Source organism: Melanerpes formicivorus, unplaced genomic scaffold, assembly GCF_026170545.1.
Source record: "Melanerpes formicivorus ecotype bairdi unplaced genomic scaffold, bMelFor1.0.p_v2 SCAF_40, whole genome shotgun sequence".
Lineage (NCBI taxonomy): Eukaryota > Metazoa > Chordata > Aves > Piciformes > Picidae > Melanerpes > Melanerpes formicivorus.
The window spans coordinates 4,512,662-4,532,640 of record NW_027142392.1 but is presented as its reverse complement, the minus strand read 5'-3'; the positions used below and the strand labels follow the sequence as shown (position 1 = coordinate 4,532,640).

The 19,979-nt window shown below is 43.8% G+C and overlaps 1 protein-coding gene across 1 annotated transcript; it reads right to left on the bottom strand.

Annotated features, from left to right (window-relative positions):
- Nucleotides 1-3,617: 3,617 nt before the first annotated feature.
- Nucleotides 3,618-19,602, bottom strand: DERL1 (derlin 1). The gene is made up of 8 exons (XM_068158620.1): nt 19,282-19,602; nt 17,651-17,762; nt 14,689-14,753; nt 12,327-12,353; nt 10,900-10,995; nt 9,446-9,498; nt 8,200-8,310; nt 3,618-6,492 (listed from the first exon to the last, which is right to left on the bottom strand). The coding sequence occupies exons 1-8, from the start codon at nt 19,432-19,434 to the stop codon at nt 6,354-6,356; spliced, it is 756 nt and encodes a 251-aa protein (XP_068014721.1). The 5' UTR covers nt 19,435-19,602; the 3' UTR covers nt 3,618-6,353.
- Nucleotides 19,603-19,979: the final 377 nt, after the last annotated feature.

The window sequence follows — 19,979 nt, the reverse complement described above, 5'->3', positions numbered from 1 at the left end:
AAGGGAAGAGGTATTATATACTGGCTAGTACCTATGGGTAAGGAAGGTTTAAAAAGGGAGAGCCTGACAATTTAGTGCCTGCATGACAACCAGCAGAGGCAGCAAGGAAAGATTATAAATGGCTATAAACCAAATTCTGGGCACATTGGATTAAGTATAAAGACTCAACTTCTGAAAGTGGTTTAGAGCTCTTTGTATATGATGGCTGTCACACCAGGCAATGGATGAAGAGTCCCTGTCACAGCCTGCTCAGGCTTTCTAAATTGATGAGGATTTACGTTTTGGAGGTGCATCTGATGATTCCTGCTGTGTCTTCCCTGCCCCTGCAGAACACTGTCAGTGGGTACAAGCACGATGCTGTAGAGCTGAGAATATCTTTCTTCTTCTCTTGTGCTAATGTGCCACAGCTCTCGATGCCATCAGTTGCATAAAGCTTTAGGATGTTCAAACTTCTTTGCTGTACTTCTCCCAACATGAGTTGTGTTTTTATCTTAAACAGCCATACCTTGGGGAAGAAGGGCAAGGCAGAAACAGAACAGAGAAGAGGACGAGACCAACATTCCTAATCTTTTATATATGTACAAAACCAAACCCTGCAGCACCCAGGTTTTTGAATTGGCTTTTAACAAAATCAATCTGGAGAGGAAAGCTCCTAAGTGAAAATACTGCAGCATTAACATTACTTACCATTAACTCCTTCAGCCCCTAAAACAAACAAGGTCAATGCCCAAGGACCACACATTGCTGTCTTCTTTTTGCAATTGCTTCCATTTGTAGCAGGCAGCTCAGAATCAGCAACAAAACAATGCTTAAAAAGACAGTGCACATGCCCAAGGCTTATCCACCAAGTGCAGCTGTGGGTACAAAGACTAACCAGTGCTTCATCTTGCCCCTCCACCTGCTGTGCAGTTTAGGATTCAGGCCATGAGGGCAGAGAAAGGAGCTGCTTTCCTTTGCAGCCTGAAGGGAGACTGCAATTTTCTGCACCCATACTGGGGGGGAAAAAAAGCACTTTGCATTCTTTCATCAGACAATTAATACAGTCCTTGATAAATTTCCTTCTTCTCATTCTCAAGTCTGGGTAAAAAACAACTTCTCAGCATCTTTAGATCCCTTCCTGATTTTAAATACGTTTTATCCCAGAAAAAGAATCCTACCCAACAACAATCTACAACAGGCTGCACTCCTGTCACGAGTTTTTGCTTCCCACAGCTTAGGGATATGAGCATACTGCTACCCAAGCATCAGGCAACCTAAATGTTTTCAATTGCACTGATCCTGGACACTCTCCTATGTATAGGAACAGCACTGTGCAGGATGGGAACTCTATGGAATGCAGAAGAGGGCAGTAGCAATACAGCAGGAGCAAGGAGGGACAGGTGGTAGGAAGACCCCTCAGGCTTCTCAACTTTCAACTGCCTGTTGGAGTTTCTAAAGCACTGACAGTGCTTCATTAAGACAGGAAGTCCTAATGAAGACAAATACTACAAAAAGCCTTTCCAGTTTGGGGTAGGTGAGGATGTTTTCATTTTAAAGTAGGCTGAGGGGCCTGTTAAGGTTAGCTACAGCTAACTGACACTAACTTGAAAGCAAAGGGAAACTTTCTACACTTACCTGGCTACCATAAGGTGACCTGAACTCTGGGCTGTGGAGAAATTTACCAAGCAGCTCAGCAAGCCCAAGGGTTGGTGTAGGCAACCTCCTCACACCTCCAGTCACAATGACAAGCCAATGAAAGCATTAATGTTTCACAATGTTACATAATGAAACCAATAATCCTTATTCACCCAGTGTCCTTTAACCCATGGCCAGCCCATGCAATAGATTTACAAATCCCGTTCAGGACACAAATGTGAAAACTCAGATGCAAAGAAGACTGCTTGGGGTGGTTTTGATTTTCAACACTGCCTCCAGCTGTTAGGATTTTCCTCACAGGAGGCTTAAGGCTGGTTAGTAGTCCAGAGAAACTTGGCCTTACTAGTTGATCGGGGTTCTAGTGACATTTCGCAAGGGCTTTGTCCCTTGAGAGGGGGGAGTGGGGCACACAAACCACATCCAGGAATCAGAGCAACAAGATTCTGCAGAGGCCTTGCCAGTACTCAACTTACCTTTTATGCAACTTTTGCTCACAAGTGTTGCAATCACTATCATGTTCTAGATGGTAAAAGGAGGAGCCACTGCTGTGAACAGAACTCCTTTCATCACCAAAAAAGTGTGCCTGAAAAATACCAGCAGCTGAAGTGGTTTCACTTTCTCAGTCCTAGAAAAGAGCACATCATCACCTTTCAGACACTTCTGCTTAATATACATATATTACATATTTAACTTAATAAAATCACAGAGGCAATTCTGAATTTCAAGTCACACTCTTACTATCATCCACAGCAAAATAAGGCTCTAGGGAGGCACAAACGAAGAAAAGACATTTACTATGGCAGGCAATGGCAATGCTAAAAACACCTTCACTAAAGGAAGTGCTCTGCCACACTACATCAAGTACAAACTGACCCATCATCCTGAACTTTGCACAGAAAAGGAAGAACATGAATCTTCATTTCATGGATGCAGAACAGGAATACAAGGCCATTAGGTGACTTGTTCCATCAGAAGCTTCAAACTGTAAGTTACTATCTCCAGCTCATTACCTTAACCATCATGTCTTCCGTGCCTGCTAAGCTACACAGGGACACACAAGCACAGAAGGATCTGATGTTTCACTGCAAACAATGTGCTACTCTGAAAATGAAGCCTCTCAGTTTTCCTAATGTAACAATTAGATGACAGAAGCAGCAACAGGTCCAGCTTCTCACGAAGTCACTGGCAACACATTGCTGTGTTGAGAGAGGAGCTGCTGCCAAGACAAAGCAATAGGAATGAAAGGTGAAGCATTTCAGAAGTGTTGATTTCATGTTCCTGGCTCTTCCACTGACTCCTGATGCAGCCAGAGTAAGACTGAAAGGAACACCCTTGCCTCGCCGCTCTGTCTGGTGCATTCAGTATGGACCAAGACTTTCAGTTCAAGGAGCACAACAAATTCACACAGTGCCTTATAAATCATGTCCATGGTCTCCCTTGGTGCCTCTGGGGCAACAAATAGGAAAAGCACTGTCAGATGAACAATGAGGACCAGAGGAGACATTAAAAGGATGCTTCATCTCTCCAAATCAGTCGAGATAAAAGCCTTAAAAACTAATTCCAGCAGCTGTGCACATCTGGCTGGACAGAAAGAGGGTACTGCAGAATACCAAGCTTACTCCAGGAGAAGTAAGTAATCTCTATCAATCCCACAAAGTTTTAGGGTGAGTAGAAAGATACTTCTTCTCAGAGGACAATAAGGGATAAATAATCAAGTATGTAACCAAAAAAAAGCTGTCAAACAGTAATGGCCCAGGGAGGATACAGACTATCAAAACTCATGGTGATAAACAAAGAAAATGCCTTTACACTTTTGCAACCTGTCAGAGGAGACAAGACTCCCACCCAAAAGTAGGTCATTTTTTTGGAGTACTTTTATCAGCAGCAGGAGGTGGTATAACAGTGCAGCTGTCATCCCCCAGAGACACGCAGATGACAAAGCTCGTCTTAAGCTGAAATATGATTTAGCAAAACAGAGACAATAACAGAGATTAAAACTTTAATTTAAAACTTTGCCAACAAAAACTGATTACAAAAAGGGAAGTTATCTGTACAAAGTAAGAAAGGAGGTACTCATTTAACGAGAGACTGCCATTGTCAGTCTATGCTGGAGGACAAACACTGCTGCAGGTCAAGAGGCAAGTGAGAAACGAACAACTGAGCTCCTAACATGGAATTCTGAAGTGAATTTTCAAACCACGGGAAATAGACATGAAGCAGCTCAAAAATTAATCAAGACTTATCAGAAGTCTATTTTCCTTGCAAACCTTTTCCTCTTCATTTAGAGAAGGAGGATGTATGAGAAGGCAAGACCCACTAGGCCAGGACAGTATCTTCTGCCATGCTTCCTTCTGGCCTTCTGCATGAAGATTTTCTGCAATTTGAGTGTGCAGGGTATTAGCTGAGTGACATCTTCACTTAGAAGCTCTGACTCAAAATGAAGACAAATGCTTTGGAGAGACAGGGAGATTACCATTATTAGAAGACCAGCTGCATCATGACTCCTATAAAAAATGATGGGTTTCAGACTTTTCAAGTCAACAACAGCAGCTGTTGGTCAATGACAGACTAGTGTTTGCAACACTGCAGTCCTCTTTTCTACCTACCGTTCTATACAAGGAGACAAAAGCATCTTTAAAACTCATCACTGAATAGATAGAAATGGCAGGTGATTTCTGAATTCCAGGCTCCTGTAAAACCTAAGCACACAATATGATCATTACCAGTGTTCTATATTTTTCCACAAGCCAAATCAACAAACTGGAGCTGCAGGGAAGGAATGGAGCATGCATGGTTTTTTTTCAAGCAAGCCAACTGAGAACTTCCAGTCCGACTGCTTATTTTCCACTCACTTTCACATCATGTAGTATTTACATGTTTTTAAACCTTCAGAATCTGGGTTTAGTGAAGAAAAAGTAGGAATAAAAATGTTTTTGGCCTAGATTCACTTTGCCTACTTATAGATACCTGAGATACCCAAGCTGGGGCAGAACGGCTTTCTGTGCACTACCTACCCTGTCAAAAGACAAATGGTACAGCAAAATTTGGTCAAGAGACTTGAATCTCATCTTAGTGACAATGTTCTTCTTCTTGCAACTATAAAACAAAAAGTGAGCAACTAGATTTTAGATTTAGACTAGATATAAGGAAGGACATTTTTATGATGAAGGTGGTGAAACACTGGCACAGGCTGCCCAGACAGGTGCTAGAAGCCCCATCCCTGGAAATGTTTGAGGTCCAGCTGCACAGAGCTCTGAGCAACCTGATCTGTTTGAAGATATCTGTGCCTATTGTAGGGGTGTTGGAGCAGATGACCTTGAGAGGTCCCTTCCAAAGCAAAACATTCTATGATTCTGTGATATTCCAATGTAAAAGTCTTAGTTGAGCTCAGAGTAATGCATTCCTAGCTTAAGTGTTGTCATTAATGTGAAACCTAATCCTACCTTGCTCACTTAGTGGCACCCACCTAGGGGAGTTGAGGACAGCTACCTTTTCAGGACGAAGAGACATGCATGAGTCCTCCTTACAGCTGGAAAAACTGAGATCAATGAAGAAGTTTGCTCAAGTCCATGTGGTGAGCCAGCAACAAGCTACTAACAGCTTCCTGGATCTTTGCCCTGTGCTCTGCTCACAGGAACCCATGAAGAAAACTACTGTACAGAATCATTCCCTTTTCCATGTAAAAAAAAAAAGAGTTTTACCAAAAAAGTACAGATCTTAATAAACAGTGAACAAGATGCCTCATTTGACAATTAAGTTCTGTAGCAAAGCAATCTGTTCTACTGTATCCTGACCCTGGAAAGGTTTCCTCCCAGCTTTGATTCTTTGATGTCTTAAAGCTTTTAAGAGAAAGCTGAAGATTCAGTTAACAAACAAGGCTGCAGTCAGTACCCTTTACATTGACCACGATGATATGTTACCTTCTCTAGTTTAAGCAGTATTTGTGCTATTCAGTTTTGCAATCAAAAGAGAAACCTTGAAGCCAAGAGAATTCACACACCTCAGGGGAAAAAAGAAAAGCCGTATTATTTCAGTTTAAACAGAGCAAGCCTTGTAACATGCCATTTACAGAGATTGCAATCCTGTGAATATCTGTTATTGCCATTTCAAACCAAAGCCCTCTTACCCTTAAGTCTTGCCCAACTCACGCTGTAGCAGGTAGGACAAATGCTGCATGGCAAGAAAAAACTCTCCTCAGAACACAGCGCAACAACGGAAATTAAACATTTGCACTTTGATCAACGCAGCAGAGAGAGATCACTTAATGCTCCCAAAGACCCTGGGACTTAAGCACAGCTATGGAAAAAGTTGTCTTCCTAGACTCTGGGATTAGTTTGATCCATCTGCCTCACACTGGATTCTTACCTTACCACGGTTAATGAAGCTTTTAACATACCAGGCGAGACAGAACACCATTAGCTTGTTCCATCACATCAGGGAACAAGAGGGCATAATGGATGCCTGTTGTGACAGACAGACAATACTGTATAAAGAAGGCTTTTTTCAGTGGCAGAATCAAATTGGACACTACTGGCTAACCTGGAGCAAGATCTACATTTTTCCCTTCTGGAGTTCTTAATTTTCTCTTGAACCAGAAACATTCTTTCCAATCAGTTAAATCCAACAGAGTTCAGTTCTTAAGCATGCTCTGCACCAGGAAGGGTCGGTCCTATGTCCAATTAAAATCAAAGTCGCTGTTTTCCAAGGGCAGGAGCTCTTCACTGGTCACCTAGCCGGAAACCTTGACCCCAGTTGTGTCTTCCACCACCCTGCTGATCTTCTGCAGCTCTTCTCATGCTAGCAGGTGGGATACCAAATCCTGACACTCCTCCTCTCCTGTTTGGCAGCCAGCGGTACCTAGGAGAAGCCAGAAGAGAGGGAGAGTTTGAGAAACAGCTGTACCTTGGGAGTAAACACCAGATAAATCTTCCATGCACTATGCCTTTAGTTGTTAAACTCTGCAAAAAAAGTGGCCTTCCAGAAGAGTACTTCAGAATTCTGTCCAAATCTAAGCACACTCAGAAATAGGAATTCTGGGCAACTTCCCTCTCTGGGATGTGGTTAGATACGAGAATCCAAACAGAGGGGAAAAACACGCTATAAAAAGAGGCTCACTGTTGAGAATAAATGCTGTGGTACAGACTTAATTCCCCTAACCTAGCTCCCTTATATTCAGGGGGAATAAAAATAAAATCCAATTAACTCCTGAGCATCTCTCTCTCTTCAGTAGCTGCAGAACTCCTGTTTATCACAGCATCTAACCATCCTACTGCTCTCCAAGTAAACATTACTGAGGACCAAAGAGACTAAGGGAAACAGGCTCAAGCATCTTGCTTGTCTGAAATCAAGCTCAGGTGACCTGGACAGAGCAAACAGGGGCCATCCAACTTAAACTACCACCTAAACATAGTGACCCAAAGTACAGCTTTAGCGTTTTGCAGGAGGTGCCATCAATGCAGAGTCACTTCAGCTCCACAATAGCTACACTGAGCTCCCGCAAACCCTTGCTGAATTTGACCACTAAAATCTGAGGCTCAGGATAAAACCCGTTTTCCTTTCTGCAGGAAAACCAATTCTGTGTAGAACAAAAGTTCTCACTGTATTCAAGGGATCTGTAGTCATCACAGCATATTTTTTTGAACAAAACACTATAGTGCAAAGGCAGAATTTCTCTCTTTGTGAAGATGTTTGCTGTACTTCTGTTCTTCACTCTCAAGTATAAATTAAACACACAGCATCAAGAGAATTGCACATAATCAACAAGACTGAGGGCAGTATCACAGCTGTTATGACACTGAAAGACATTTTTAGAAGACATTCTCTTCTAATCTCTACAGAAAATTACCATAAGAGCTTGCAAACACAAAAGTAGAATATAAAGCTTCCTTACTGATTGAAACTTGTACAGGTAGTGTAGCTGTAACTCAACTCTGCATCTTCTAATTAACAATTTATGCTACCAAAAGGGTTAACTGAGTTGCTAAAACAATGAGAACAAGGGAAACTGAAGCTACAAACTTTGGCTGCTGAGCACAGTATTTCAGTGTCAAAATAATTAAGAGATCACAAGAAAAAGCTTCTCAGAAACCATGACCTGTAGTCTCAGTCCAGGGGGCTGAATACGCACTTAAGTTCTGAACAAGTCTACAACTGACTCCTATTATTGCTACAGGTTGCTGAACTGGTAGCTACTGTAATAATACATGGAAACACAGATAAAAAGATAATTTACAGGAGAAGACTATTTTTTATGATGTGATAATTGTTAGGGAGTTCTCTTTACTACAGTTTGACTGACTAACACAGCTGCTGCTGTTACTCTCTCCTAAGAGCGGGCAAAGGACACGAGTCACCCATAGGGGTGGCAGAGAACTCTCATGTGGGGCCACTTACAAGAAACTCAACATCTCTGATGACTCAGCAGCATGGTAAATATGAGAGTCTGAAGCAGATTGATTTAGCAAAGTGCTTGACATTTCACAAGCCCAGCAAATGTTTGTGTGAGGAACAATACAGAAAATTGGACGAAAGAAACGGTGAGCTAAACGATAAAAGCCAGCTTACAGGAACTGAGGTGTGGACAGAAAATTCCTTCCTCCCAAATCCATTGGATATTTAAACATTAAGAAGAAATACAGGTGTCCAACCAGATTTCCTATTAGCTCATTGATGACTCTGCAAGGCAAAAGAAAAAGAATTGTTTCACATGCTGCCTTCTCTGGAAACAAACAAATGATCATCTTCCACCAGCTACTACTGTTCACCTGCCATGAGCATTGATGGGACTGTGAACCACAAATATTTCCCTTCCCTCAGCATTTTGCAGCCACTTCTTTAGAAGGGCCAGCCTTCAGTGCCAACACACCAACAGGCTGTTCCACACTCCCTTCCAAGCCTTCCCTACAGTCTGGACTGAAAATGCAATTAAATACTTGTTTACATCAGGGAATTAGACCGTACAGCTATTAGTGTCTAAAATAATAGTTGGTGGAGCTTGAGAAGTTACTGCTGTTTTCACTGGACAACCTGTCTCCTGCTGTACTGAGCTGTTTTGTTCCCAGTTTTGCAAAAACCACTGCTGAATGGAGCCCCTTGAGTGTCTTCTGTCATGCATAGAAACAGCAGGTATCCAACAGCACGCAGCTCTCAAGTGACAGATGAGTCAGGAGGAGGCACAGCCAGAAGAGGGAATTTGGGTTTGCTGTACTAGCTCCTCCTTTCATAAATCAACCACATCATTATTATGGTCACTAACTGTGTTACAGCGACACCAAGTGGCTCCAACCAATGCAAGGCACCAATGAGAAAGACCCTGCAGAGTGGGGATTGCTGCATCGTGGGGTTTAGTCAGAAAAACCCAACACAGACCAACAAATTCAGCAAGTGCTAATGTGGACTTGCTGTTGATAGTTCTCCTCGTTTCACAAGTTGGAAAAACATCATGTTGGGCAAGGCTGTGAGGGCAAGAAGTACCAGCACTATCAGAATGCAGCTAAATTTGTTTCTAAAAGCAGTTGTAACTGGGATGACACCTTTCTTTACTGCGCAGTACACTTACACTTTACTGTGCAGTACCTAATCACTAGAAAAGAAACCAAACTCTTACTACTTTCCCCTCACCTCCATTCTCTAGTTCCCACACGCACATCTCTCTGCTTTTATAAGTGACCATCCTGGGACACTGAAAATTATCAGTCAGATTATACAGCTTTAAGCCTCTTGTTTTACTACAGCTTCTAAACTCAGTGGTAAGTCTGATGGCTGTAAAAGCATTTAGAGCTTCAAATTTGCCATGTAAGTAAATACATACGATCCACCAATGATGTAGTTGAATCCCAGAATAACCCATGGAAGGTAACAAGCCTGAAAAAGAATGCAATGGAGACAGAAGTACAAGGTGAGAACATAAATCTGCTCCACTTGCCACTGCATTAATAAGCATGATTATAATCTCAATGTTTTTAGGCATTACACAAACTAACTTAAGCAGACACTACCCAACAAGGTAGAATACCCCAAACTGAGCAACCACTAAGATTTTTAGACAAATCACACTCATTTAAGCATTATAAATAAATCTATCTTTGGCACTCTGTTCTACAGCAAGCTTACACCTGAAATAAAGTCCTAGTATTTCTGATTTTGAAAAGGACTGGAAACAATGATCGAGAGTTTTCACCACAAGATCAGGCTGAAATAGCTGAGGCTGCACGAGAAAGAGTGATTTAAAATACCAACATTTTTCTCTCTATGGTGTCACTACATTCAGCTTTTTAACTGGTTAATCCATCAGGAGTTTGTTCCTCTTTTCAGACCAAGAACTTCAGTTGCCAAGGGCATCTTGCCCAAGTGGCCAAGAAGGCCAATGGCATCCTGGCCTGCATTAGGAATGGTGTGGCCAGCAGGAGCAGGGAAGTCATTGTACCCCTGTACTCCGCATTGGTTAGGCCACACCTTGAGTACTGTGTCCAGTTCTGGGCCCCTCAGTTTAAGAAGGACATTGAGACACTTGAACGTGTCCAGAGAAGGGCAACAAGGCTGGGGAGAGGCCTTGAGCACAGCCCTATGAGAGGCTGAGGGAGCTGGGATTGTTTAGCCTGGAGAAGAGGAGGCTCAGGGGAGAGACCTCATTGCCCTCTACAACTACCTGAAGGGTGGGTGTAGCCGGGAAGGGGTTGGTCTCTTCCCCCAGGCAACCAGCACCAGAACAAGGGGACACAGTCTCAAGCTGCGCCAGGGGAGGTTTAGACTCGAGGTGAGGAGAAAGTTCTTCACTGAGAGAGTTGTTGGCCTTTGGAATGTGCTGCCCAGGGAGGTGGTGGAGTCACCATCCCTGGAGGCGTTCAAGAGGGGATTGGACATGGCACTTGGTGCCATGGTCTAGTCATAAGGTCTGTGGTGATGGGTTGGACTCGATGATTCTCGAGGTCTCTTCCAACCTTAGTTATACTGCGATACAAGAAAGAGTGATTTAAAATACCAACATTTTCTCCCTATGGTGTCACTACATTCAGCTTTTTAACTGCTTAATCTATCAGGAGTTTTTTCCTCTTTTCAGACCAAGAACTTCAGTTGCCAAGGGCATCTCTTCAGTAAAGCCACACTGGGTGGCACTGTACAGAAGATGACAAACAATTCTGTCTTTGCTGCATCTCAAGGAGCATAGAGCAATGTGAAAGCATGGGACATCAAATATGGCAAAACACTTTTATTTCACCCCTGAACCTTTCACATGAAACCTTTCCAATATCCTGTGTGACATACCTTAAATCTTGTTCCAAACCAAAACGATACAATCATGTCTCTGTTCAGCTGGGCCCACACATACAGTACTGACATGATCAGTGGAATCATCAGCAACTGCAATGTTAAAAACAAAAGGCAAAACGTTACCAGCACTTTCATGGAGAAAGAGACAGCAGGAGCTATAGGCTTCAAAAATGTTTTGTAAGCATAATACAGCACCAAAATCCTTAAAGAATGTCTCTGAATCTTTGCCATCGTGTGAGCTACTGAGAAAGGTCAGGAGGATCATCTACTTGATCGTTCTCTTCTGCAGGTCCCTCCAAAGTAAAAGGCTCCAAACTGCCCCAAGTGGAAGAGCAGCTGCCACAAGCTCTGCTCCCAGTTGCTTGGTAAGCATACCTACAGCAGTCTTCGGAACATACTTCTGCCACAATAATTTCCATTCACAACCCAGGGCACTAACCCAAACACACTCACTCCAACCTAAGCAAATCAACACAATCAGTCTAAAATTCACACAACAGGTAAGTGACTTCTTCAGCATGCTTTTGAAGACTTCCGTGTCATCTTCTTCAGACAAAAAAAAACCAAAACCTCTAAGTGCAAATTTATGGACAGCCCTTAACAGAACTCAGCCCTGACTGCAGATGCATGATGACTGTTTTTGTCTACCAGGGGAGCCTGGTAAGCGAGATAATAAATGCTAAGATAATACTGTAGATAATCTTTGAGATATTGGTACATGTGGTGGATAAGGACAGAATGAGACAAGGAGAGAACAGCAGAGGGCAGGCTGAAGCCATGCAGTTATTTTGTACTCTCTTATGTCCAAAAAAACATTCCCCTATTTCCCCCTGTAATACTGGGGGGAGTGTGGTGGGTTGAGACATTCAGCCAGAGTGTCCCAGCACTGTCCCTTTCTTAAAGGCACAGCCTCAAACGGTCACAGTGAGATAAGAACTCTCTCATTGAAACTGGTTCTTTAGACTGCTATTTTCATCACCCTTCTGAGAACTTTTCCACTTTACAGTTCTGATCTGAATGTGAAGCTGCCTTTTTCACAGCAAGATCTGCTGGTGAGTAATTTGAGAAGACCAGTGAACCCAAGAATTGTTTTTAGATAAGACTGCAGCACCACATTAATCAGAAGAAACTGTACACAGGTGACATCTTGTGTCCATTTCAGTAATAGGTTGGACACTTCCTGACTGCACAGAGACAGTTTTCACTCCCTGCCACCCTAACTAGGTTACAAGTGACAAAGTCAGATCCAGGATTGTTTGCTAACCCAAACTGAAAAACTAACACACAGCAGTCCATTTTGGGACAAAGTAAACAAGCATAGGTTAACAATGTTGTACAGTTATGCTGATAACACCTTCTCTAAAATCATTAAATAGCCCAGAAAGTTCCATAAATTGACTAAGAAACTGCACTGCACTTACCTGCATATCCATTGCCAAGCCAGTTATCTGTCATTGCACCGTTAAGGAAAATGCAGCAAAACCTGATAGACTGGAGTGATAAAAAGCTGCACACACCCCAAATACACCTGCAAAGGCCTTTAATGTTTCAAATTAAAGCAATGTTCCTAGGTAGAATTAAGTTAACCACTGAAAAATGCAAAACTTCCAATGATCTAGAGACTTAAACACTTGGTTTCAATAACTGCTTTTCAGTAGCCTTTCAAGCCACCACCTCAAGTCATTACCCCAAGATAATACACTGGTCTTCCCTCCACAACAAAACAAGCAGGCCTTGCATAAAAGCATGGTACAAGTTTAACAGCTGGATTCTTCCATTAGTTTTGGGGTTTTTCTTTAAGATTAAAATGTTGGGTTCCTAATTAAAGAAACAGCAGATCACAATAAAAAATGTATCACTAGACTGTCAGTGAGTCACAGAGAATAACTTCTTGAAGGGCATCAATGCAGGCTTTTAATACTGCTCTCCTACTTTGGAACCTGAAGGATCTACTTGCTATAGTAACTGTTGAGTAGAAACAATTGCTGAAGAATTCTGCTGTAATCAGAATGCTTTTAACAGTTCATGATGGCCACCAAGCGTTTTTCCAGAGCATGCATCCAGGTTGCTGCTTACATCACAGAGGGAACAAGCAACTGGAATTTTTTAAATCACCAGTTTGAAAGTCAGGTCCCACTCAGATCCATCTAATAGCTCAGTCAACGACCTGCAATTACAATGAAGCTGATGGTTTTCTCAACAACATAAGTAAATGATCAGAGGGCTGGAGCACCTCTCCTATGAGGACAGACTGAAGGAGTTGGGGCTGTTCAGTCTGGAGAAGAGAAAGCTCCGAGCTGACCTTATTGTGGCCTTCCAGTATCTGAAGGGGGCCTACAGGAAGGCTGGGGAGGGACTTCTCAGGAAGTGATAGGACTAGGGGGAATGGAATGAAGCTGGAGGTGGGGAGATTCAGGATGGACATGAGGGGGAAGTTCTTCACCATGAGAGTGGTGAAGCCCTGGAATGGGTTGTCCAGGGAGGTGGTTGAGGCCCCGTCCCTGGAAGTGTTTAAGCCCAGGCTGGATGAGGCTCTGTCCAGCCTGATCTAGTGTGAGGTGTCCCTGCCCATGGCAGGGGAGTTGGAACTAGATGATCCTTGTGGTCCCTTCCAGCCCTGACTGATACTATGAAATCCAGAGTTTTCCTAGTTACTGCTGTGGCTCAACAGACTAGGAGGAATAGCAAATCCATCCATACAATGGAATGTGACTAGAGAGAAATTAACCTATTGATAAAGGTGATAGCATTTACACTAGCTTTCCTGGCTGTATCTGGTTCATGCTGATGTCACCACTCTGTTTCCCACATGCTGTGCCACTGCACATTGCTACAAGGAGGTAGCAGCAGCACAGACAGAATGCATCTCCAAGGATGGAGCACAGCAACCTCTCCTAGCAGCCCGTGTCAGTGTTCAACCATAACAAAGGTCTTTCTGTGCTTCACTGCATGCCTGTTCTCTCCGATGACACCACTGAGCATAACTGAGAGAAGTCTCAATTTCCTTTACTCCCTCCCAACTAAGGTACTAATCCACATTGGTAAAACACCTCCTGTTCTTCATGCTGCACAATACCAGCTCTATCAGCCTCTCCTCAAGTGACAGATGCTCTAGCCCTTTAGTCATCTTCATGACCCTTCACTGGACTTACTCCTGTATGTCCATGTCTCTTGTACCAGGGAATCTGGAACTGGATGCAGCCCAACCCATATTTCTCACAAGGCCTGAGCAGAGAAGTAATCACCTCCCTCAGTCTGCTGGCAATCTTCTGCCTTATGCAGCCCAGTGGCTACCTTTGCTGCATAGGTACACTGCTGGATTATGGGAAACTTGGTTTCCAAAAGGACCATATCACAACACTGCTTTCACATGCTCAGCAGGCAGAAGATCTCTCTGTGAGATACCCCAGAATTTCTAGGTCCAAGAAAGGCAGAGGTCAGACCTGTCTGCACATGGCAGCTTAACCACACTAAATTCACTCTGAGCACATGCAGCAATCCACAGGAGTGGTTAAGTGAAGCAATTTAGGAAACACCATGGAAGCTCATGTAGCATGAGCTGAACTTCACATAAGCAGAACTCTAGTCCCTTGTGGTAGCACATTTCATTAGTATCCTCCCTGTAAGCTACTCACTACATTTCCAGGAAAACTAACAGCTCACCTGTGCACATTTGCTACATTTTAAAACTGTGAGTTGCTAAAATCTTCCTGAAATGTGTTCAGAGACCAGAACCAGGAGAACCAAAATATTGTGAAAGACTGGTGAGGAACAAAAGGATACAACAATGCAGATCCAGTTAAACAGGAGCATAAACATGTAATCTGCTGGCCTTCCATCAAAAGCCCCTATAAATAAAAAGAATTGTTAGGAACAGTACTGAAATCTTGGTAAAAAAATGAGACTTTTTTGGTAAGAGCCTAAGAAAAGCTTAATTATTAACAATTACCCCACATGCAGTCTGCAGCTTATTTTTAAATGGCCTTACAAGAGGCACCCCCAAAAAAGAGATTCAGCCTACTGCATTAAGTGCACACACAGCAGCTCTATTTACAAAAGGACACACCAAGTGGGTTTAACATCAAAAGACTTCAAATTGGAATTGGACCCCAGCCTTCATAAGAAGCACACAGGGAAATACACTTGCACAGCAAAAGCAGGAACACCATGTTTAATGATTAAGTCATGTGAAAACCAGACCTTGCTTAGGCAAATTGCATCCTTTTTACATCACCTACTCAAGAGATACACTCCAGAAAAATTAACATACATGACAAGGAGGGTACAGATGTACAGCACATTCTGTTGCTTCTCCTAAGCTGAAGTGCTTGCCTAAATTCCCATTTCAAGCACCATTTCTTTCAGGACAGGGGAAATGAAACAAGCAAACAAACAAAAGCCCCACAAAACCAAAAAGTAACATTCCCTGCAGGTCATACTGAGTGAAATCATCTTAAATACCCAGTTGAATTTGTGACTTGGCAGAGAGGAAGGGTTAAAAATCAAAAACCCTAACAACTCCTTGCAAACATGAAAGTTGTTAAGCTCTCACTCTTGCAAACTGCAATAAAAGGCTGCCAAGGGCCTCAGAACCTGAACAAGACTCCTTTGAACTACCACGCTGTCCCACACAGGCAAGGAAAAGGTTGGACTCGATGATCTCAAAGGTCTTTTCCAACCTGGTTAATTCTAGTCTAGTCTAAGAACCTCACAATGCTGCTGAAACAGACACAAACCACTCAGGGACAAAGTGTGCACCAAGAACAAGGTGAATGATGCACTATAAATTAATCACCAGATTCCCTACAAAGAAGGCCACTGCTTCATGTTAGCACTATTTGGCTTCCTACAACTACTTTGTAAGTCTCCAAAAAAGTAAAGAAAGAAAATCTACTTTTAAGCATTAGCATTTTAGTTAACTGGAGTTAACTCAGACCACGTAAAACAAAACTGGTATTTTAATAGATGTAAAATAACCCAGTTCAGCCATGCAATTTACACATGAGGAGTGGTAAATCTTTGGGAAAGTTTTGAAATTGGAGAGCTACATAAACCAGACTTATTTCCTTACTGATGGAAGCAAATAAGAAGATGAAGTTGACTAATCTTGTAGAAACTCCAGCATAATTAACTCCTTCAGAAAAGGAATAAATCAAAGCAAGTATTCTTCCCTTGAAGATTTTCATTTCTCATTATCTAGGAGATTACTAACAGGAATATTAGACAAACTATTTAAGCTGACTTTCAAATGAGTATCTAAGAAAACTGAGCTATAGACTGCCAAAGAGCTCAGCACAGGACCAAGATGAGCTCTAATCCACTGAGTCCTTTAGTAGGGTGCTAGGTATAACTCAGTCATTGGGGAAGAGCTGCAGACTCATGAACCCATCATTTGTACTGCTGGGGAGTGAACTCTGCACAACCTGGTCTCTCTGTCGGTATCTGTTATGTTCTTTTCCAACAGAAACAAAACAAAGCCACACTCTCCTTTGACAGCTCAATCTGAACCTAGCACGCCACACCAGTGTGCATACACCAGCATAAGCTCAAAACTCACAACTCTAAAAGTAGAAGCTTCCCTTCTTCCAGTTTCACAGACAAAAGGAGGCATAGTCATACACTGACTTCAGCAACATTTACACCTCCCACCTTCAGAAGGATTCAAAACTTCTTTGTAGAGAGGAAGGATCAGCCTAACCAAAAAAATATTTTTTACCCATTAAAATGACTCTAATATGGAAAAAATGCACCAAGACAAACATCACCACAGCAGACTTCCCAGGTAAAATATCCAGATACATTGTACAGCAGAAATGGAAACGTACTGATGAAAGAATTTACTTCTTTCCATGTGACTCTGGCCACAGCACAGACAGTTAGAGCATTTTGTAAGTGTATGTACAGGCAGAGATGTCTTATGATTTGCATATATTCATCTTACTACACATAGCTTTGCACAGGAGAGTGTCATAACTGCCAGTACTCTCATGCTCATAAGCTACTGCAGAATGGCTCAAAGAGAAGGAGGAACCACTCCTAGCTATTAAAACTACTATTTACTTTCACTAAGAAACCAATCAGACAACCTGGCACCACTCCTCTTTCCCTGCTACTCTTCTTACAACTCAAAAAGGTTTCCACATTTTCTCTGGCTGACAGGTTCACCAGGAAACTCTTCTCTGCCACAAGACTTGTTCTCAACATCCAATCTGAATCTGTTCTTCTCTAATTTAAAACCATTGCCCCTCATCCTATCACTACAGGCCTTTGAAAACAGTCCCTCTCCAGCCTTCTTGTACATCTCCTTCAGGTACTGGAAGGCTGCTATTAGGTCTGCCTGGAGCCTTCTGTAAGTTAAGTAACTTCAGCTCCCTCAGCCTGTCCTCACCTTTCCATCATGCTGCCACATTAAAGCACATTGGACACAAGAAAACAAAAGCTAAGATGATCTTTCAATTTCCATCCCTCATTTCCTGAAACCCAACAACTAAAAGCACCAGAACCCCCTGCTGAAAGAAGTATCAAGTTCAGACTCTAAATGAACAAGCTCCCTGCCAAAGGGAAGAAGCCAGTCACTGAAAATCAGTTTTCAGAGCAATTTCCTATTGATCAGCATAAGTGAGCAGAGGTGAGCTGCCTTTCTCACAACTTTGTCTGAATCGGCCACAACCCCAACACCACAAACAAAGCTCTGTCAGCTCCAGGCAGAGCTCAGTATGTGCACACAATGTAATGGATAACATACCTGTTTCTAATCGTGATGAATACTGATACAAGAAATACAAATTCACCAAGTAGAGAAATCCTGTTCCAGGTCCCACTGGGAAGAAGAAAGTTGCAGTTATCGGCCGCCATATCTGTCCACATCAAAAGAGAAAGATACACTTAGAGAGCGCAGAAGGAACTCATATGCACATGTCTTGTTTCCATTCATTATCAATTACTTGAAAGATCAAAGAGGAGATTAAAAATAGCCCAAGTATCAAATATTGCTGCTTCAGCAGCTTTTACTCTGATGTTTCAATCTGATAGGAAAAGCAGAAGCACATACAACTTCCCAGATCACTTCCATCTCTGTTGCAGTGCAAAAGGGATATGCTTGCAACGACACTACTCTGTTTTAAAAGCTTCCATACAGAACCTATTCTTAACTGCTGCACAGAGGCCAAGGAATTTGGACAACAGCATTCAGTGTACAGTTCCAGACAGCACACACGGCTCTGAGCACCTGCTTTAGAGCCTCCCAGCTATCAATATGGCCAACTCCATGACAGAATACAGCAAGGACATGTCTGGCTACATCTGAACGAGCTCTTTAAGCAGAAGCATTCCAAATAAGGGTCCTGGGATCTTGAATATTACAATTTCATAATGAATAACAACCAGAGAAAAACAGTCATTTAAGCTACTAAATTTGGGGGACAAACTATAGAAAAAAAACTCTCTTTCAAAGGTTGGGATCTTTTCCATTACTTCCATTTTTAGTTCATCCAGTGGGTGATCTGCCCATATACACATGCATATCAAAACACTGTAACCTCCCAATGGAAGGAAAGCACCGTGTCCAGTTTGTGACTAGTTTTGATTTTGCTAATGTGCCCTGAACACTGCACATCTGAAACCTCAGGAATTCACTTAGGAGTTTATCTCAACCACACCTAGGCACATAAATTGACAATCCCAAACACAAGCTTTGTCAAATTCCAAGCAAGAAGGCGGAAGAAATGCACTTTGTTAGCTCTGCCTTACTGTCTCCAGAGTAGCTTAAGGTGGTTGCACACCTGCCTGTAAGGCCTGCTCCCAAAGTCACGCCCACACAAATGCACAACGGAGGCCGGGCAAGTCACCTGAAGTCACAGCCACAGGTTTTATGATTACAGAGTGCCTTGACACAACAACAGGTGCCAGCCAGAATAATTCTTGAAGAAATACTTAGGCCAAAAAAGGCATCAGAATGAGACACAAACCAAACTACAATGCTTATGATGGGCCACAGCCCTCCCTGCCTCACCCAGGGTCCCTAGCAGGACCAGGCACTGCAGCTTGTGCAGCTTTAGTGGGAAGCTCGGGGCCTGTGGAAGCAGGTCACTAGCTAAATGCGGGACCGAGCTCGCAGGCCTTATAAAGGCTAAGCAGAAAGGTAGGCCCGGGTTCCTGCTGAAGGTGATCCGGGTCATTCCTACGGGCTACCTGGGTGCACGACGCCCTCCTAATGCAACCACGGAGGCCAGCGGAGGGGGCCAGCCCCCACGGCAGCCCCTCGCCCCGCAGGACGGCCGCTCACTGCAATTCCCAGCATGCCGAGCGCACCCCAGGCTGGGTTCTCCTATGGCCGGCCACTGCAGGGCACGCCGGGATCGGTGGTGCGGCCCGTACCTGGAAGCGGTTGATGAAGGCGTCGGGCCAGAGGAAGAGGTAGACGGGGCTCACGAGGCCCAGCTTGCCGATGAGCGGCACCGCGATGGAGCCGGCGAACCAGTAGCGGGTGATCAGCGGGATGCTCCGGAACCAGTCCCCAAGGTCCGACATGTCGCTGTTGCCGCGCCCGGTCACCGCCGAGGCCTCGCTACGAACCGGCCGCTGAGAGACTAGGGAATATCTGTCCGCGCCGCTCCCGCCACCGCCCCGGGGAGGGAGGGAAGCCCCGAACCAGACGTGGCGCCGCCGAATTCGGCCGAGCCGCCGCCGCTACTTCCGGCCCCGCCCCTCGCTACCGGAGCAAGACCAGCGGCAGAAGTCCCGCCTCGGCGGGCGGGGCTCAGCGACCCGCTGTTGCTGGGTGACGGTGATGCTGCTCCCGTCACCGCTGCCGTCCCGCGGGCTGGGCCTGTACTCTGTGCTAATGCGAGGGCGTTGAAAAGAAGAGTGAAGCGGCAGTAACTCTCTCAGCGGCGAAAGCCCCAACAAGAGCACTGAATGTCCTGGTGCTCTCTTGCATTAAGTTGCAGAAATATTTCACAGCATCCCAAGCTGGAAGGGAACTCAAGGATCACGTGGTCCAAGCTGTCTGGACCAAAGCACCATCTAGACGACAGGTCCAGCATCCTGCCCAGCTGAATCTGAGCAGTGTCCAG